The sequence below is a fragment of the Poecilia reticulata genome, chromosome 7, assembly GCF_904066995.2.
Source record: "Poecilia reticulata chromosome 7, P_reticulata-male-v2, whole genome shotgun sequence".
Taxonomy (NCBI): domain Eukaryota; kingdom Metazoa; phylum Chordata; class Actinopteri; order Cyprinodontiformes; family Poeciliidae; genus Poecilia; species Poecilia reticulata.
Window position 1 is genome coordinate 29,882,828 of NC_088836.1, and position 21,911 is coordinate 29,904,738.

The 21,911-nt window shown below is 36.8% G+C and overlaps 3 protein-coding genes across 3 annotated transcripts; all 3 read right to left on the bottom strand.

Annotated features, from left to right (window-relative positions):
- Positions 1-10: 10 nt before the first annotated feature.
- Positions 11-6,457, bottom strand: LOC103467870 (P2Y purinoceptor 1-like). The gene has a single exon (XM_081609274.1). It carries the CDS (start codon positions 3,635-3,637, stop codon positions 2,639-2,641), a length of 999 nt encoding a protein of 332 aa, XP_081465400.1. The 5' UTR covers positions 3,638-6,457; the 3' UTR covers positions 11-2,638.
- A 132-nt stretch (positions 6,458-6,589) lies between these two features.
- LOC103467871 (P2Y purinoceptor 1) lies at positions 6,590-9,414 on the bottom strand. The gene has a single exon (XM_008414594.3). The coding sequence runs from the start codon at positions 8,397-8,399 to the stop codon at positions 7,419-7,421; it is 981 nt and encodes a 326-aa protein (XP_008412816.1). The 5' UTR covers positions 8,400-9,414; the 3' UTR covers positions 6,590-7,418.
- Positions 9,415-9,520: 106 nt separating this feature from the next.
- Positions 9,521-19,810, bottom strand: ccn5 (cellular communication network factor 5). The gene is made up of 5 exons (XM_008414595.3): positions 19,549-19,810; positions 17,400-17,616; positions 15,855-16,103; positions 12,811-13,052; positions 9,521-11,235 (listed from the first exon to the last, which is right to left on the bottom strand). Exons 1-5 carry the CDS (start codon positions 19,606-19,608, stop codon positions 10,948-10,950), a joined length of 1,056 nt encoding a protein of 351 aa, XP_008412817.1. The 5' UTR covers positions 19,609-19,810; the 3' UTR covers positions 9,521-10,947.
- Between the last annotated feature and the right edge of the window lie 2,101 nt (positions 19,811-21,911).

A 21,911-nucleotide genomic window follows, 5' to 3' on the forward strand; every position in this document is an offset into this window, starting at 1 on the left:
AGTACCAGAACTTCATATGGGCAAAAACACAACAGCAAACAAACACAAATGAGTGATCAATCGTTTTTAGATGTATTGAGAAATCAGAATTTCTGAGGTCCAAATCGGGGAAACAAAATTCAAAATCCCAACATAGAAATTCAGCTCCTCTTTACCAAACACAGTCTGGATTCCCCGGCCACACTACTATATATAACAAAGACAGTGAGAGATCCTTTAATAAAGTATTGATTAGCACTCAAGACAGCTTATTTCTTCATAATTCAGTGTCACACAATGTGCTCTAAAATCTTTATGAATGAAGCTTATTAAGTGCTTGAATTCATAAAATGCATATAAAGCTCTTGTGAACTGCTCAGACTGCTAACAGTCATCAGTCTGGTCACTGAGCATATGAATAAAAACAAAAAAAAAATCACTGGTTTGCCATCCTTCAACTGGATCTTGGTAATCATTCAAAAATCAAATTCTTGAGGTAATGTAAATTACATGTGACATGTTGGAAATTAGTTAGCTTCATACTACTTTTAACTGCTTTTTATGTTTATTTTACTTAGATAAAATTAGTGACCAACAGCTAGTTTGCAAGGGTTTATTATTGTTATATTGTTTTGTTCTCATAGACTCAGGTCAAAGTCTACAGGAATGCACCATGGAGCTGGCATTCACACTCAATATGCAAAATCAACAAATACTAACGGCAAATTTTGTTGGGTTAATGGCCCAACAAAATCACATTTTTAGTGATTATTCGGAGAGCTGACTTCTTAGGTTAAATACAACAAAGCAAGCAAAAAAACACAAACAATAATGACTTTTCTTTTCAGTTAACATGGGATGTAACATATCTGTTCAGAAAATTAAAAAACCTTTGGTGGAGGTGACAATCAACAGCTGAAACTCAGCTGGCTCATTATTGACGTATTCGGCATCTATTTACAAAGTCGGAGTAATAATAGCCAAAATAAAGAACACACCCAGAGTTTGGAATTGCAACTTGATATGTTGGCCAAACTAAACCTGAAAATCCAGAAAGGTGTGTAGCACAAATACGTAAAAGGAGGCAGTAATAAACAAATGGGTAGTTGTGTGCATATTATGATTTGTACCATATTGTCTGAATGCATAAAATATAATTTAATTTAAAGAAAATTATTTTGGTTTATGTTGTCAATGCTAGCGGCAGGCTTTCCAATGTGCAAATAGAACAGGAGTGTGACAGGAAGTTTTTACTTAAAAAGAAAATTAAAATCCCTGATAGTGCTCTCTGCGTTTGGCCCAGATGTAAAATTCTTATTTCATTTTTCAAAATGTTATGCAGATTTGGCGACTTGTAAACTGATTTGAAGGAGATCTGAATGCTGTCTGGGAATGCAACATTATAGATAACATTTTAGCATTAGCATTTCATTGGACATGAGAAAAAGAACATGAACAATCTTATACAAATGAATGAATTAATAAACAGAAGGACAGAAACAATCAAAATAGTCAAACAACAAAAACTATATTACGTGTCGTAAAGGGAGTAGGAAGGAGCATATGTTTATGTTTGTTAAACATTTGAGTGTGACAAATAAGAAATATACAAGTTTCTTTTTCAATCGAAGGTATTTAGAATTTTTTCAATAAGAACAAAAAAACCCCAAAGAATTAAATCAAAAAGGGCTAAAAACAGACTGCACATTCCATATTAGTATCTGTTATTTGAACTATGCCTGTTTCAATAATAAATAAATTAATCTCATGATAAATTAAAACAAGGTCGATCATTTTTATTTGCTTGATTTGTAGTTTTTCTTTTTTTTTTCTCACTTTTTGTACCAAAAACTGGATAACAACTCCTCAGTCTGTTGCTTTGTTCTCAACTAGCCCTTTTATTTTGAAGGACAATTTTGTTTACAGAGACTTCATATTTCAATATATTTTTTGCTTTGGTTGCCACCCATCCATTGTCTTACACTCTTGTCCCTCAGTGGGGTCGGGAGGTGCTGGTGCCCATCTCCAGCTGGTGTACCGGGCGAGAGGCGGGGTCACCCTGGACAGGTCGCCAGTCTGTCGCAGGGCAACACAAAGACACACAACCACGCACACACAGTCACAACTAGGGGCAATTTGGAGAGGCCAATTAACCTGACAGTCATGTTTTTGGACTGTGGGAGGAAACCGGAGTACCCGGAGAAAACCCACGCATGCACAGGGAGAACATACAAACTCCATGCAGAAAGACCCGGGCAAGGCAACAGCTCTACCAACTGCGCCACTGTGCAACCTGCTTTGGTTGCTTTATTTATAATTTTAAAATGTCTTCCAGTTCCAGTGTTAATTGTTCATTAGAAATTTAAAGTTTATTGATCTTGGAGGATGCGTTCTTGCATTATTATGCCATTACCATTATATTACTTGAAAATTGCCTCAAAACAACAATATTACATTTACCACAACTTCTGGGAGCAGTCCAGCAAAATTTGTCATGGTGACGGGCCAAAATCCAACAGCAACAGTTAAAATGTTTACCTTCATTTTACTTGTTTAATTGTGAATTTTCTAGATTCAACCAGTTGGAAAAATACAAATCAAACAGAACATCAAAAAATTCACATCATGACATGATTAACATGAAAAACCACACCTGCTGTCAGAGAGGACTGTCAGCTTCTTGTTCAGTCTGTGGTACCGGTACAGGCCTGGATTTGGACTCTAACAAACAACTGAAACTTTGTGAACATCTTTGCAGCAGCTGCCTGAACTGAACACCCATGTCTTTATTTACATTTAGGTAAACCAGCGGGTTAAGAGCACTGTTCAGGCTCACAAGACCACGACTTGCCTGACGGGCAATAAAGACTCCAGAATCCCATGTGGTGCATTGTTTCTCCTTACTCAGGGTTCTGGAATACAGACTGAGGTTCTTGAAAACATGGTAGGGTGCATAACAAATTGAGAAGAGAAGAATCAGAAAAAACATCAACTTCAAGAATCGTTGTTTCAGGTCCTTCTTCATTTTATCTGAGCGGCAGATAACAAGAGCCACAAGTCCATAACAGCCCACAATGATGGCGAACGGGATGCAGAAACCAAAGAATGTCCAGGTGATGCTGTAATCCAGGTAACTCTTAATATGTTCATTAGAGGTGGTGTCAAAGCATTTGGATCCGTTTGGATATGTTTTTTGGTAGAACAGGTCTGGAAGACTTTGAGCACTCACCAGAATCCAAACAATTGCCGAGATGATCACAGAGTGAGTCGTAGTTAATCTCCCCATCGTTCTCATTGGATGGACAACAGCCAGGTACCGGTACACACTTATACAGGTGAGGAACCCGATGCTGCCATATAAATTCAGGTTGAAACAGAATCTTGTTACCTTGCAGAATCCATCTCCAAAGATCCATTTGTTTTCTTTAAGGTAGTACATGATGAGAAAGGGGTGAGTCAGCAGATACAAAATGTCTGCTAGTCCAAGGTTAAGAACAAAGATGTTTATACTCTGCAGTTTTTTCCAGTTGTGCAGCAAAGACTTCATTCCCCATACATTCAGGACCAATCCAACAACAAATACCAAGATGTAAAGAGTAGGCAGGATTGTTTGCTCAAATAATTTCTTATCCGGTCGCGGACAGTGAGTTTTATTCATTTTGTCCTCAGAAACAAGTCAGTTCAGCCCTTCTCCTCTAAGGCTCTGCTCACAAAATGAAAGTAGAGTAAAACGAAACATCATAAACAACTTACTCCTTGAACTCTAGTTAAGTTAGATAATATGTTGTGTGGAGCAGGTCCAAAGGTTTCGAAAGTCAAAGACTTATAGATATCTCTACCTTTTTGTAGCATAAGCTACACATCTCTATAACCGCGTCGATGCCTTCAATCAGGTATGTGCAGAGGGGGGACTGGGGGTGCTTGACCACCTGGCCCTTTTGCTCCTTGCCCCCAAGTGCCCTTTTGGTCAATTTTATTTGTTCTTTTTTTGTAGCATTATTTCCTAAGCCCTCTTCTGACACATAATAACATGTACTAAAATTATTTGGTTTTTTGTTGGGGTTTTTGTACAACATAATAAGCTGGTCACCTTGTTACCTTTGACCTTTTGCCCGTGACGCATGACGCATTTGCCTCTCGCGCAGTGAGATAAGGTGGCTAACTGCGGAGTTCCACGTTAAAGTTTGATGCAGCTCTGCTTTCCTGAATGGACCGTCTTCATCTCCACTGCAGCAAACAGGCAGCTAATTTTTTTAGATTACAGTCACTAAAAGGTTGCATTGTGCCCTTGTTTATATTTTTAATAGTGTAATTCTGTAAAGACAAAATATGTCTGGTGGTCTAACTCTGGTTTACATATCTTGCTAAATTGCAGGTTTGAATATTGCAATACTTTCCTATAACAAAATAGACCTGCAGAAAGAAATTACTAAGAAAATAGCATAGTTGTATGTTCTATATAGAGATTTTCCTTAGCTTTGATTGTATAGCTCACAATTTTGTAGTTTATCATTGTTTATTAAACTCTGAAAGCTGTGTGGCTTTGTTAATATCCTGTCCTAGAATGTGGTTAGATGTGCCCTTTATTTTTTGAGCACCTGCCCCTTTAGTGGTCTCTGCATGGCCCTGCCTTCAGTTCCTAGGAAGTAAGTCAGGGTTTAGAGCTGAAGTTGGCATTTGGCCATGTTTTCACTGACACAGAAGAGAAATGCAAGTGCAGACAAATCAGTGAATGACCAATTCTACATGCATGTGCTTGTTGTGTAATTTGTTTTACAAAATCAAACTGTGGTTATTGTTCCTCAGAAGGAACAAAGTTTTTTTTTAAATTGAGAGTCATCAAAATGTGTGTTGCAGCATCACAATGAGTTCAAACGTGTATTTAAAGAAGTACTTCGTGATAGGAGAAAATCGAAGTTGTGGAGTCACATTACGGTGACATTATGCTATGGACAAGAAATGTATTTGAAATTAGATAAAGAAAACTTCACTGGCAGATTGTCAAAATGCAGGATGTTAATACACTTCTACCAAAGAAAACTGAATGTCGAAATAAAATCAGAAGAAGTATTTAAGCATTTTCTCATTTATGCAACCAAGTTGAAGATTTTTAATTTTCCTTTTAACAGATTTGTTTTACTTTAGCATAAGTGGCACTTTATATGAAGAAAATGTTTTAAAACTCTTTGAAGTAAAACAACTGTATATTAGCATATTTAATGTATAACCAAACTGACCTGCTATACAAAAAAGAAGTAGTTTAAATCTTAATATTGGGAAGTGAACAAATTCAGCCTGTATTGTTCAAGCAGTGCAGGGTGGCAGTTCACAGCCCAGGCTGTTTCTGGTAAACTTTATGGCATCAAACTTTAATGACTGTGTAAAATTTAAAACTTCAGCGTTCACACCTCTAAAAAGCAATTAATTTTTAAAAGGCAAGAGTCCAGAGCCTCTGTACAACTAATGTTACATGCATTTATTCTAGTTTGTCACATTAAAAACGTCGGTTGTGGTTTTCAGACATGCGCCACCTCAGAGGAGCACACTCACATTTTTTCCATTGTTGTAAGTGTAATGACAGTAAATGAAGAGACTATCGCAGTTCAAATGAAACCAATGCGAGAACTGCGAGAAGAGACCCGCAGAAGGGTCCACATCCTTTGTAACCAGTGTATTAAAGGTGTGACTGGTTGTCTGTCTGCAGGCTGCAGATTTCACTGTGGCCACATTCTGCATTCGCACCTTCCTGTCTTAGTCACTGCAGCTATAAAGTTATTTTTTCCCCTTTAAACAGAGTTGCGAAACTGAGAAACAGAGGTAAAAATCCTATTTTCAAACACTACAAGGGAAAATGTGATGTGTCAGTTGCAAAAAACGGCTTTTAAAGCGACTTCTTCTTTCAGAGTCTGGTCCTGGAGCCAGAGCTGCTGGTTGAATCCTTCCCTGTGACCTTAAAGCCCTATCAATACAAAGCTTGGTTTAATTTTTTAAAAACATTTCCTATCTGCTTGTGCTGAATTTTTTAACCTGGTGTTTGGATTTTCTGTTTTTTTTTTTCATGGCCTGGAGCTCAGAATTACACAACTGTGGGAAAATAGCTGGATTTGTCAGCATCAGCTGTATGTTTGTCTGTGAGTCATTTGGACAATGTTGAAATGCTAATCTGTAAAGCTGAAGCAGGGTTTTTTTTGTATCATACATGGATAATATCATTATATATATCAGTTATTACAGCTAGAAACGACTGATTAGACCCAAAATCTGGGTGAACATTCAGAGACACATAAAGATAATTACAAAGTCAGCCTTTTATCACCAGAAAAACATTTAAAAGATTAAAGACTGCAAAAACACACACTCTTACCAAGTATTTTTGTCTAGTTTCTAGCACAAGTAGATACACTTGAATTAAGACACAACCAACTTATTAGCAAGATAAAGGAGCTTGTTTTAAGTAAATAATTCCTTCATAATGATGAAAAAGTTATAGTTCTTTTGGAAGATTATTTCACTTGCCTTATCAGTAAATTTATCTGCCAAATAACTTTAATATTTTCATTAATATTAAGAAATCATTTACTTAAAACAAGCTCCTTTATCTTGCTGAAAATATACCTGTAAGTTAGTTTTTGCATAGGATATGTGCACCCCAACTCTAAAGTCCTTACACTGGGTCCCGATCACTCGGAGAACAGATGTTGAAATGCTTTTGTTGGTTTATAAATCACTGAACAGCTTAATACCAAGGTACATTTTTTGTGGTTGTTTCAACCTTCCAGACCTTTCAGGTCTTTTGGTTCTGGAATCAAAAAAACTGCTGAAAAACTGAGCTCCTTTAAATCAAAGTTTAAACCCAGTTTGTTCAGAGTTGCCTTCGATTTATAGCTGGAGCATAATTTGTTTGCGTCAGATTTGATTTTTTTTTTCCGCCTTACTTTGCTTTTGCAATGTGACGTTTCTATTATGTAAATCACTTTGAACTGCTTTGTTGCTGGAATGTAAACTTGTCTTCAGGACGCTGACATTTTAAAACATGGAAATGAATTCTGTCTTTTTCTGACTTTTTCTAGACATTCCTGCATGTCTGTGTAATCTTCACCAAAATAATCACTCAGTAATAGTGCCAGGATGTTAAAATTGAGATACCAGAGCAGTTGACATCCTTCCTGTTTCCGATGCAAAGTATTAGTCACAAACTCTACTTGAGTGTCCTACGGTTGCAAATGTCTTTTATGTGGAACAAATTTGATTCAGCCATTTTATTTCAAACCTTCTGCATCTTGTTTTTTGCACATCAGTTAAGCTTTTCACTTGTGGTGGCAATGCATTTAGGACTGCCACCACAAACCATACACAATCTACTAAATATTTTTCAATATGTAATTTCCATAGAAACATATAACAAACAATTTAAACCCATAACTACATCAGGAATTAGCTCATGTATTCCTGAATGTGCTTGAGAAAAGAGTTTGGGTGTTTGCAGAGAGCTGAGTTGCAGCTTGCCGAGTCCGCTGACACAACTGCCTGAACTGAGCAGAGATATTCTCGTCTACATGGAGATAAACCAGAGGGTTGAGAGCAGCGTTCAGGCAAACAAGACCGCGACATATGCGTTGAGCGATGTAGACTCCGTTAGACCATTTGTAGCATGTATTCTGTTTGGAAAGAACTCTTGACCAGAGGTTGAAGTTCTTCAGCACATGGTAGGGGATGTAGCAGACGGAGAAGAGAAGAATCAAGATGATTAATAGTTTTAAGCTTCTTTGCTTCAGGACTTTGTCAATATTATCCTTGTAGCAGAGGAGGACGATCACATGTCCGTAGCAGGCCACCGTGATGAGAGACGGGATGCAGAATCCAATGATTGTCCAGATGAGGCTGTACTGCAGGTAGTCCTCAACATACTCAATCCCGGTTGTATCAAAACATTGTAAAGTCATGTTTGCTGAGTTTTTGGGGAAGAACATATCTGGTAGGCTTTGAAGGCCCACTAAAATCCAAACAATGGCTGAGATGATGACCGAGTGAGTCACAGTTAGTCTCCCCATCACTTTCATCGGATGGACGATGGCCAGGTAGCGGTACACGCTGATACAGGTGAGAAACCCGATGCTGCAGTATAAATTCAGGTTGAAGCAGAACCTTGTCACCTTGCAAAAAGCTTCTCCAAAGATCCATCTTCTCTCGTTAAGGTAGTACGCGACCAGAAAAGGAAGCGTGAGCAGATACAAAATATCTGCAATTCCAAGGTTGAGTATGAAGACGTTGACATTCCCCAGTTTCTTCCAGTTGCGCCACAAAGAGTTAAGTCCCCATCCGTTCGCTATAAGTCCAAAAATGAACACCAAGATGAAGACAGGAGGCAGAAAACTCAGCGGAAATTTAAAGTTGACTCCAAAACAAGATGTGGGATCCATTATTCGTTGGCGGCGCTGAGAGGAGAGTTCGTCCTCTTGGTGCCAGTGTGCAGCTGTTAGACAAACAGAAATACGCTGCACGTGGCCCGGACACTTCCTGTTTTATAACGTTCATGGTGGGGATTTTTTGTGTGTGCAGGAAACCACATTGGTTGAATGATTCATGAGATACGAAAATGTTTAAAAAAGTGAAATAAACTGTATTAAAAGGGAACTCCACAAGCACAGATTATGATGAACATCACATGGAAATTATTTAAATGTGATGTTGAAGATTTCTTTATTTTATGAAATATTAAATCAGTTTGTCTGGTTTTGTGGTTTGTTTTTAACAGCACATCACTTATGGGTTATTTCTTCATTTTTAAGGCAATGAAAACCTCATTTTATTTCATTTTATTTTTGCAGATTTAGCCCTTATATTGCATTGAAGATTGAAGATCAATAAGATGTAAAGTCAAATGGAAGCTTTCGCATCTGAGAATACAGAAACAAGGTGGTGGTAGCTTCATACTGAAGGTCTTTTTTGCTTTGGACCTTCAGAGAATTAGAGAAAATCCACCAACTTTCTTTACTAAAATATTGGTTTGAAAAAATATACACAACCAGTCCAACATGAAAATGTCTCAAATGAATCCTTAATTAATTCTGTTCATGCCCATTATGACTACAAGTGAACTTCTGGTAACAGGCCTACTTTCCTCATGTTTAAAATATAAATTAAAAGCTGAACAAAATGTTTCAAAACAGAGTTTACCACAACCTGCTGTGTTTTTGAGGCTGCGACAAGAAAAGATTTTATTGCTAATCTCAAATTGAATGTTCTGTCCAATGCTCTGCATCTGCAGTACTCTGTTCCGACCACTAGATGTCAGAACATGCTTAAAGATTTGGGCTTTAAACCTCCTTGTCTGAATGCAAATGAATAGACAGCATAAGGTGATTACAGCTCTCATTTCAGACACAATGAAACAGTTTTAACAGAGTTGAAAGTTCACAGAAGGAGCAGTTCTGACGTGCAAAGGCAATTTGTTTCACAATCTACGATCTTGATACTTCTCAGAACCAGTACAAAGTGGTAAAATATGTTAAAAATACCACAATATTAATGAGGAATTCAATTCAAAATTTGTAAAAACATAAAATTTATTTAGAAAAAAACTCCATGACACGGGATACAAAAATATTCATTTGAAGAAAAGCTTCTGCCTAGAAAATATTTACATTATACACAAAAAATAACAAAGTGCAACATCAATAAACTGCTATTACAACTTTAAGACTGTACATTTTAGAGGTTGCAGAAAAAAATAAATCAATGTTCAAAGTTATTTAAAGTACACTATAAACAGATAATGTACATGTACTAGAATCTATTTACATGTTAGCTCCAAAAGATGCTTCTCAGCTATTCAAACAAGTATTTAAAATATGTATTACTTTAAATCTAGTCAGGTCAAAGGTCAGGTTTACAGAAAAAAAAATTAAGTTATTTTCCCTCTTCTTTGAAAAACTGTTTTCCAAATAAGCTGCTGCTGGCCACGCCCTCCAACTCAACCTTTACGCTCACATGTGAAACTGGCTGCAAATAGATGCGCAATTATGCCTTATCACCTTTGAAAAGCAGAAGTGGAGCCTCCTGCACAACCAACAAGAATCCAGCAAGTGGTTTCTGGGTGGTAAATCAACAACAAAACACTTGTCTTTTCCAGCAGCCATTGTACAGTCAAACATGCTGGAACTTGGCTGGGGTTGCTAGGTAATGGGCAGAGTTCCGCTGGGGTTGCCAGGTAACGAGCAGAGTTCCACTGGGGTTGCTAGGTAATGTGAGGGTCAGTAGAGACCCAAATGTAAGTACAAAAACATGGTTACCGCAGAAACACAGAATATCAAAATAAGTAATTTTTGTCTAATTTCTTGTACAAATATCTTAGTAAGCTTGAAATAAGACAATACTAACTTATGAGTAAATTTTCTGCAAGCTATAGGAGTTCATTTTAAGTCAATAATTTCTTAATATTGATGAAAAAGTTGTAGTTCCACTGGCAGATTATTTCACTTACAACAAAATATTTTTCTCATATTATGAGTGAAGTAATCTGCAATGGAACTAGTACTTTTTCATCGATATGAAAGAATTATTTACTTAAAACAAGCTCCTATAACTTGCAGAAAATGTACTTATAAGTTATTTTTGTCTTATTTCAAGTTGCACTAGAAGCGAGACAAGAGTACTTGGCAAGATTTTGTATTTTTGCAGTGCAAAATGTGAATTTTACAGAATAGCTCCCATTTGAGAGAATTTTTTTGAACTAAAGTTGCTTAAATTGTGAATAAAAATGAGCACACAAATGCTTTAAAAGATGCCAGAGCTTCTTGAAGCTCCCAAGAGAGTGCAGAGTTCATCAATGTGTATAAATCAACATTTGTTCAGGTCAGTCACAGTTTCCTCTGATCATTTTCATATCTTTCTTAATTTACACTGAACCTTGTGACGTTTTTCACCAGTCAGCCTATCAGATCAGTCGTCCAATTCTCCACAGATCGATCAGGGCCTGTGTGCCCAGAGAGCCGGGTTAGTGTAAGGCGCGTAGGGACAGTTGTTGTGACACACGCAGGAGTGGATCATCATAACGGCTTTCTGCAGGAGTCTGCCCGTAGGGCAGCGGAAGGTCACCTGAGTGGTGGAGGTTTGGTGCGGCGTGCAGCATCGAGAGTCGCTGCACTGGCCACAGTACCGCAGCTGGTAGGCCTGAGTGCTGAAGCAGCCATGATGCACGAGTCGGATGGGACCTGGTGACCTGTAGCTGGCTTTGCACCAACCCTGCTGTCCCCTCTGGGAAATCAAAAATACCGACAAATCAGAAACATTTTGCAGATTAGATCCTCTACAAATTTTGCTGGACGACAAATTGTCCCACAAGTTATTGCGATAAATGATGACGTTGTTGTTTGGAGGCCATTTCCAAGTAATATGTCAATAGCAAAATTATGCAAAAACACATTTTTAAATATCAATAAACTTTAAATTCTAATGAACATTTAACACTGGAACTGGAAGACATTTTAAATATCCAAAATAAATAAACAAAACAAGAGAAACAGCAAATAAAATGAATTATGAAGTCTCTGAAAACAATATTTTCCTTCAAATAAAGGGATAAATCATGACCTGTCATCCAGGTTTTGGCTTCAATCACTGTCTAAGTCTGCGTTTACTTCTGGTTTCTTCTGGTGCTGATTTATGACACGTCTCATGTTAATGAACTAAAAGTCGAATAAAATGCAACATAACCATTCAGACCATCAACACTTGGAATGTTATTAAATACATATCAGTTTTTAAGTTTTTAAGGAAAAAAAGATCATAATTGGACCATGAAAAGTTGGATTTGAGTCACATTTGCTTGCTGTGTGAACAGTTCCTTCCTAATTTAGAGCAGAAAGAAAATACATGAAAATGCTACTCTTATCCATCACATTATGCCAACAAGGAAGCTCTAAACAGACTCCAAATGTATTCTGTAAACACAAACAAATAGCTAATTGTCATTAAGAACTGCAGTACATTCGGTGGCAAGAGAAACAAGAAGCAAAGTGACAACATGAACCCTGAAGATCCTTGATCTCATTGAAGATACTTGGAGAATTGGAGGAAATCTACTTCCGTAGAAGATCTTTGGTTAGCTCTACCAGCTGAGTATGGCTGATGCTGTTTTGAATGTTAAAGTTGGCCATAACAAACACTAATGTAATTTAAATTTCTCTTCAGTTCATGTACTGAAGAGAACATGAATTCCAATGGTTAATTCTGTTAACCTTTGGAAATACAACATTTGTAAACAATTGCCCAGTCTGGGAATTTAGTAAACATAGTAACTCCTTGCTGCATGTATAATTTAGCTAAAAACAGGGAAAGATAATGATTATGATAAAGACTGTGTGGTTCAGAGTCAAGCACTGAAACCTTGTGGTGAGTAAAAGACGTCTGTGGTGAGGGAGAAAAAAATGTTTTCTGTTTTTGAGGAAAGAGTTTGCCTACTGCTGCGTGGCAAATCCCTACTGCTTTCCATCTCTTCGCATAAGCAGCAGGAGATGTAATTAAACTTTTTCTAATTTTACTTACAGGCAGCAGCTTAAATATAAACAACACCACAGTCTCTGGTAAGCTAATGTAATTATCTGAATGACTGAAAATTGAAGACTGAACACATTCCTATTGCTAGTTGCATATTTATAAACAGCTGCACAGCAAAACAAATTTCTATTTTCGAAAATACAATAAAAAGTTATTTTAGTTTCTGTTCTTTTTTGTTTCTTTTTCTTTTTTTCTTTAGCAAGCACACGTCCTAACGCTAATTGTTCCCAAACATTTGAAACATTTTGATTATGCAGAGTTGTCTGAGCTTACCCTGGGTTTCCTTAGCGCAGGCTGAACGGCCCCGCAGGGCCGCACTTTGCACAGTCGGGTCTCCATTTGCAGCTTGCAGGCAGGATTTTGGTTTGAGACCCGAGTGGAGACGCCGGCCCCGCAGCTCTGGGAGCAGGCGCTCCACTGGGTGGCCTGCTCCACGCAGCTGGAGGCTGGCAGGACCAGCTGTTTCAGGACAGGAGCTCCTGGCATCGTTGACCCCGACCTGCCTGGATTCATTGCTTGAAGAGAATCAGAAACAAACAGTGAGTTGGAGAAATCTGCAGCATGAAGGTTTTGGTCAGCATGACACCAAGATAATAAACTTTGGGATAAATAGTAAGATATTAGAATAAGAGTCTCATATAGACTCAAAGTTTCCTAAAAATGTAAAGTTGGGATGTTTTCACAGTGGTGACCACATGGGGGGGAGGATAGGGGACCGCGACCCCCACAGAGAATCATGATCATGTAGAAAAAAGAGGCATACAGAGTCTTCTTCTTCAAAATAAAGACAAACATGTAAAATCCAATAAAAAAAAAATATATATATATATAAATATATACAAAAATCTATATTTTTTAAATATCTAAAATATATGTATAATATTTTTATATATTAGATACATTTTTTTTTAAATATCACATATATACAAAATTATATTTGTAATATTTTCATATATATTTTATATATTAGGGCAGACAGAGAGACAGACACAGACAGAAATCCAAGAAAGATACATTATATATTTATTTTTGATTAGATAAGTTAATGCTCTTGTATGAATTGTTCTAACACAATACTTCCACTTTTAGTTTTTTTTTTAAATGATACTCTAATTTTTTGACATGTACCTGTACGAACCTCCGTCCACTCCAAGCCACCCAGGAGAAAAGCAGCTGCAGGAAATATTCCAGGATATAATGTAATGCTTCATAAGAACGCAGCTGTGGATGTTTTTGTGAAAGTAGGAAACTTTGACTGGTGGAGAAACGTTTTCAAACCAAAACCATGTGTCTCATAGCTGGACCCTGGGAGTTTCACTTTGGTCAGACTTTGTGATTTAATGCAGAAATTTAACTGGTGAAAGTGAAAGTTTAAACATGATTTGTCTGTTTGTCTTAGAACCACGTTTTAACAGCTCTCAATGTTTTTCATTCTTGTACTATAAAAAACTACATTCTTTTTCAAAACTGACTCAAAATCATGTTTTTCAAGCACAACAATAACAAAATGTTCCTTTGCTGTTTCCATAATGAAGTGTTGCTCAGACAGAGCTTCTTTTTCCAAACACCAGCCTCGTGCACAAACACTCACTCCCCTTTTTTTTTAACAGAGTAACGTAATCTTCACGTGTTTAAACCTTCCCCAGCTGCGGTTTCTGTTATGAAACGAGGAAACATGGTGACTGACAAAATGAAATGTTTTGAACCCCCCAAAAAGAGGAAAAATGTGTTTTATATTTGGACTTTTGTAATTTTCCTCTGGCCGGACACACCCTGGTTTAAAGCAAAAACACTCCAGTAAAAACTTCCAGACATCGACAGAGCTCATAAAGCGGATTGAACGATTATTTTACACATTTGCTAACTGATCGACAGAAATGAAGCCACACGAACCCAAACACTGGAAACTATGCTTTCAGTTTCCAGAATAAAAGCTTTGTGATTTTAGAAACGGCTGTTAAACACAGAATCACAGCCAGCAGACGGCTTATGTTGGCTTAAAGTCTGGGGCACAAAATTCTCCCAGCCGGACGACTAAAGCTCATTAATTAACACATTTCAAGTGTTTAATCTTCCTAAGTGTCAAAATCTGTTCTTTGTCAACATATTCAGCTTTCCTGTTTCTTTCTCCACATCTTAAAATAATCTAAACAGATGCTAATCACAGCATGAAGCATGTTCTGTCAAGTTGAAATCCTGAGCATTAATGTATTTTATTATGTGATAGACCAAAAATAAAATTGTGCATAATTGTGAAAGTATAAAATGTGGCTTGGCCTTGTATTCACCGTCTGAGTTTTTGGTACAATTACAGTTTTATCTGTACCATGTTCACACCCAACCCCACGTCATAATCCTATCACCACCATGTTTTATCATGGAGAGTGTTTATGGCTATGTGAAGTGTTTTCTCCATTAGATGGATGACTGCGCATTCTTCCCATTTTCAGAAGGAGGATTGAAAACCACAGTATGAAATGTTTTAAACATTAAAGTCAGGACTGGATGCTGCTTCCTGCTGCGTCTTCAAAAAGCTTTTTGTTTTGTTTCACAGATCATTTTGTTGGATTTTTTCTGCTTTTAGTTTAGTTCTATTTAGCAATGTTAGAAAAAAATATAAAAAGAAAGAAGAAAAGAAAGGGAGAACAAGAGGAAAGAAAGAAACAAAGAACAAAAAGGAAAAAAGAAAGAATGATGTAAAAAATTACAACATGAAGAATGACATAAAAGTACAAAAAAGAGAAAAAGAAAGAATAAAAAGGAGGATTTAATGACTTAAAGAAAGGAAAAAGACAAAGAAAGAATGACAAAGAACGAAAGAATGAAGGAAGCTAGTTCAGACAGAAGGAAAGGAAGAAAGAAAAAACAAGAAACAAAAAGAAACAAAAACAGAAATAAGGACAAAAAGAAACAGAAAGAACGGAAAACAGACAGGAGAAAGAGGAAACCTTTTAGATTTTCTACATCTTTGTTCCTCTTTCTTCATGATTTTTTTTTTATTAATTCTTTTTATAACGAATCTCTGAAGCCTTTTTACTAATAAACTGGCTGGATTTTATTTATGGAGATCAGAGTAAATATAGCAAAACTTATTTTCTTTAATTTTCTTGTCTCCTGACATTTACACGCCCCTTTGTGTCGGTCAAACACATAAAATCCCAAAAAACTCAATTAAATGTTTTTCTTTAAATAAGGAGAAATTGAATAATTCTGCAACCTCTTTCAATTTCCAGAATGATTTGTTTTCAGTTTATCATAAATGTTCTTCTGGATTTGATCCAAGGTGTGTTCATCCATCCCGTCCAGGTGTCTCTCACCTGTAATGGCGTCTTGAATCACGGTGTTTTCCAGGTTTTCACACACCCATTCCCTGCAGCACTTCCCCGGTAAACGGACGAACTGTGGGCTGGGACAGTCCGGAGTGGGAAGACGGCCGGTCAGCGGACAGGCCGACACGCAGCTCACCCCTCCGCCTCGGCAGTGGCAGAAAGAGTCGCAGGACGGCTGGAATGACTGGCCATTGAGGTATGTGATGCCGTTCACCGTGCAGCTCAGATCCTCGTCAGCTGCAGAGAAAACATCAGGAAATTTAGCATGATTTTGTACTTAACATTTGGGTCTCAACTGCTGCCAAAAACAGCCAAGGTGCTTAAAAAAACCACCCACCAGTTTTTTTGGCGCCAAGTTATAGGTAGCTGTTCTAAAAACAGCTACCTGTCTATGTGATGTACAAATGCTGCTGGAAAAGACAAGCCTTTTGTTGTTCACTCACCATCCAGAAACCACTTGCTGCATTTTTATTGTGCAGAAGGCTCCACTTCTACTTTTCAAAGATGTACGGTTTGGATTTTTACAGCCATACTTATCAACATCTGATGAAATTACGCTTTGCATGGCTTGGTTCATTTGCTTCAAACCAGTAAATGGAAACATGGCTAATTCACATATTGTTTTTTTGCAAAAAAGTTTTAAAAATTGCTCAAAATTTGCATCACAATTGCCTGAAAACATGACCAGCAACAATCAGATAGCTGAAAAACGAGGCCCTTTATCTTTCACCAGTAGCTGCATTTACTATAAAGTTGAGCAAATTGTATCACAAAAATACAAAATAAACAAGCCAACCCCCCCACCCCCCACACACACATTTTTAAAAAATAAAATGTGGGTTTTGCGCCACAATATTGCGTTCAATATTAGTTTATTTTTGCAAAACTGCAATAGAAATATATATTTTTAATGGGAATAACAACCTGATGTTACTACTGTCAGAAATGACAAAGATGGCAGGAAGTGATAGGAGGATGATGGTGTAGCATATTTTTAATGACTTATCAAGTGAACACACATATACATGTGTGATTTTAATTGCGTTTAACAGTGTTTTTTCGACATTAGCGAAATATCAACAGTTTTGCACCAGTGATGTAATCAGCAACCCTTACTACTGATGGAGAAGACAAAGAAGACGACAGGAAGTGGTGGGAGGATAATAGTACAGCATTTTTTAATGACTTATAGTTAACAAACCTCTTCACGTGTGATCCTAATTGGGTTCCTTATTTAATCTAAATACCGAAATAATTGCAAAATTGTGTTTTCTGACATCAGTAGAATAATATCAACATTTTGCTCATGGAAATGCAGCTAGTACAATCTATTACCATCAAAAGAAAGTCATCAAACAAAAAGTGCCAACAGGAGCAATAGAAACAGAAATAAAAACATTTAGTCTTCCTAGAATATCACTGCCACCCCTCGCTGTTTCCTCCCGGCTGCACAGACTCTAAACATTCATTTTCTGTGTTGCTCATACATGTGGATTTGCTCTGTCATTCCTCCCAAGTGTGTCTTTCACTCACCGACACACTCTCCAGGGCCTCCGGGGAAGCTGGCGCTGAAGTCACACTGCAGTCCTTTCTCCCTGTCGCAGGGCAGCATCTCTGAGCAGGGCTCCCCTCGCTGCCGAGCGCACACCTGGCAGCACCTGCAGCCATTCGGCACCAGAGGAACGCCCGCAGCGCACTGAGGCACAGAGGCGGGGCAAAGGCAGGCCCTGTTGCACAGCTGGCACAGAAGCTGGAAGAAAAACACGAGAAATGGTGAGGAGGTCCGAGAATGAAACATGCAAAGGAAGGAAACAGACAGAAAGCTGCTCCAAAGGAAAAAATATGGAAATATTCAGGGGCTGCATCACAGTTGGAGCAAACGTGTCAGGGTTCTACGACGTAGTGTTATAACAATTTTGTGTAAAGGAAAAAAATGAGTAAATTTTTGCCACAAACGCCTTACCCTAACCCAAAATTTAGATTCAAATCAGATTTTGTTTTTAATACAAAAACTAGGACATTTCTGAGCTGTATAGTGGAATATTTGCGAGAAAAAAAGTCAGAAATGTTTAGATTAATCTTAGAAAATTTCCAGAAAGAAAAAGGAAATTTCTGACCTCCAGAAGTAGAAAACTTGCATAACCCCCACCCGGATATTTTGAGATTAACTAAAAAATAAAAAATTAAACTTTTGAAACAGAAAATTTCTAAAAATGGAGAAAATTCTTTACTTTTGAAACCCTCAAAATTTCATTTTTTTTCTTGCAAATGTTTTATTTTTGGAGTTAAGAAAGATTTTTTTTTCTTAAAAACATTCTCAGGTTAATCTAAAATTTTCTCAATGTTTTGTTGTAAATTTACTGTTTTTTCTGCAGTGGCCTTAATGCACCATTGCATCAATAAATCCTGGAATAAAGATCAAGATCCAAGATCTGACAAACAAAAAGTAAAGGTAGATACATTTTTACAACTAAAAAGTAATACAAACACTCAAATTACATAATGGGTAACTCAGGTGTATGTTGTTTTTCTATCTTTTTTTTTTTGTTTTTTTTTTGCTTTTGGTCCTTTCTTACTAAAGTCTGACCTGAAAAGTCAAAGGTTTCTCAACAGCCCCAAAATCCAATATGGCTGCCCTGCTTTTATAAAACGTAATTATTCCTGTAGCAAAGTAATACTTTACATCCTGTCCATGTTAAAAATACATTGTCTTCAGCTTTTTAATAAGAATTTGTCTGATTTGTAGCTTTCATTAACTAACTGTGTGTGTAAAAAGTTAGACTTTGACTCTCTAGCTGATTTTTCTGTCACATTTCCACTTGTTTTAAAACTTCTAAAATATTATTCTGAGTATATGTGGGCAGGTTTTGTAAAGGCACATTTATTTGCACAGATCAATATATATTTGTTTTAAGTTAAGAGCAAATTCTGCTCTTAACTTAAATACTCTCATTTTGGAGAGTATTTAAAAAAATATCAGATTTTTATCCCAGGGAAACAAAAATCATTGATTAAAAGCCCCAAAACATTCAGATAAACAATTTAATCTGAACAAATATGTTTTACCATTTGATCTTTTTTTATCTACATGATAAATTCACTCAAATCGAGTTTAAATGTTTATATTTTTGAAATCTTTACTAAGATTTGTGGATAATGATGTCCAACAGCTGATGAAAAAATAATGGGGACAAAGATTAAAGTTTACTAAAAATGTTTTTGTTTTCAAATCAAAAAATAGGAATTACCAGGCTGCATGTTTAGTAGGCAGATTTTTTGTGCTTTTAATTTACCTCATAATAAATTAAAAGCATTTACACTGTTTCCATGCTAATGTTCTGCTAAAAGTTTAAATTTAAAGTTAGGATGTTGTTGATCTTGTTTGAAAGTCAAATGCTCATCCATGATCAAAGTAATCAGCAGATATATGAATTCTAAATAAAGTTTTAATCATATTTAGACTCAATTTGAGTGAAAAACTGACCAGACTCTTAAAATAAACATGAATCAAATTAACAAATGAATCAAATCCCCACCTCAGTTATTTTCTTTGCATTTTCAGGCTTATAATTTAAGAAAAAAAAAATCACAGAAATTTGACATTATTGTTTTAATTCTGACCCTTTTTCCACTTCCTGACAGTTGATTTTAAGTTGTAAGTGGATGAGTGAGCAGGCCTCACCTGTGTGGCCACACAGAGCAGCGCAGCCAGAGTAATCACACAGCGATCCAGTCGGTCCATCGTGGTTCTGGTGCCGCTCGTTGTTTCCCTCTGTGTGATGGATGGGAGCCGTTCACTAAGAGCTCGTTCTCATGCCTGCTGACATTTATAAAGTCTGGCCTCTGATGTCACTGCTGTGTAAACAGCCTCTAGTCCGGCACCAGAAATGTTTCACATTCCTCCTCCCTGCTGCCCATTTCCACCTCCACCTCCACACACACACACACACACACGCACACACACGCACACACGCATGCACACACGCACACACACTCGCAGACACACCTCCACCCTGAGATTTTTCCTTTCCTCATGCGCTTGGAGATTTCAGAGCTTCACTGGAGGAAAAAATACACCAGCTCTCTGGTCTCTTAAGTAACAACCAGGCTTTTATGGCGACAGATGTGATTCAAGTTGAAATTATGTTCCAGATGTTTTCACAAGAAGCCGACGTGTCATTTTTGATGAGCGACAGATGTGTGGAACAATTAAAGGGCAGCATTATGTGTTTTCCAGGCACATTGTGTCATTTTGTGACATAATCAAGTAACTAAATTCAGTTATAAAAATATACATTACTGTCTGAGAAAAAAAGCTATTTACAGTTAAGAGACCGCTTAAAATTATCTCTGATTTGACTTATTTTATTCTCTGAGCCACTGACATGTTTCTAAAATTCCAAGCAAAATGTAGTATTTATTTGCAGAAAATGAAAATAACAAAAAAGAGCATTACTTTCAGAACACAAATAATGCAAAGAAAACAAGTTCATATTCATTTAGAAACAACAATACTAATGTTTTAACTCATGAAGAGTTCAGAAATCAATAGTTTGTGGATTAACCATGAGGCTTTCAAAGGGGTTAAATCACAAAGTCAAAGGAATTTGACTTTGTGATTTAATGTCTTGAAATTGGACCTTTGTCTCTTTAAAACCTTTGCCTTCAGGAAGTTATAACATCCTCCGTTAACCCTTTAACAAACTTCTAAAAATGGCATTTTCTGGAAAAATACACCTTACAAAATGAGAAATGCTAAAACAGACGCATAGCTAAAGGCAGATTAGGCCATAAATACCACCAACTGCTCAGAACTAATTTAAAGTTTTGGGTGTAGAGTTGTAATAAAAAAGAAAAAGGTCTAAATGTTGTTTCATGTTGTGTCTTACTACCTATTTAAGCTCCATTGCTTCATTCGTATCCAGCCACAGGATGTCTAGACGAATGGCAGAAAGAACGCAGCTTCTAAATCGATCCATCCATTATGAGGCAGGATTTCAAAGTAACACTAGATTCCTGAATGTCAGGACCAGCCATGTTTCCCAGCGCTGGGCGGACTGGAAACCAATCCAGCCAGTTATAAATAGATGCAGACAGACAGTGAGATAGATGAACGTGTTAGCGTAGCAGCAGGATGGACTCCAGGTGGCCGGGAAGCAGGGATGTACTGTAAAAACTCAAATTCAGCTTTCACATTCCTGGACTCGGCCGCTTGTTTTCCATCCACTTTGTGAATGACTGAGGCTGGAAGGATTTCACTGTAATGGATAATAGCTGTTAAACAGTTTATTCCAAAGAACTTACGTTTTCTTGAGTTAAATTAGTAATGATGACATTATTCAGAATGAAAAACCTGCAATGAGTCAAACGGAAATTAGATCCATCAGTTCTAATCAAGACTGGAGAACAAGATAACACCAAACCAGATCGGGTCATTTCTACGACAGGGTATACTGATAAAAAACATTAAAATATTACAAGAATAAAGTCAGAATTATGAGAATAACGTCAAAAGTTTAAGAACAAAGTCATAAAATATTACGAGAATAATCTTTTACAGGAATAAATGTATTAAATTGCAAAAAGAAAATAATAAAGACAATATTTTGGGAATAAATTCATAATGTGGAAAAAAAAGTCATGCGGGAATAAAGTCAGAATAATAATAGAATAACATATTATTAAAAGAATAAAGTCATAATAATGAGAGTAAAGCCAATATTTTTAGAATAAAGTCATGTTATTACCAGAATGAAGTAATATTATGACTCTACTGACACAATACTGTGACAATTCTCACATTATTTCAACCTAATTGTCATAATACTATGACCTAACATAGTAACCTTCCTGTAACATTATGACTTTATTTCCGTCATTTTATTTTTTAAGTTTTCTTTGTGTGGCCCATTTGGTTGACTTTATTAAAGAAACATGCTAATCATGGAAATCGCGTGAATCTGAGTCAGTGTAAACATCATTTGAACCTATAACATAAGATTTTTTTGAATTTCATGCAGATTTATAAATGTAAATATATAAGAA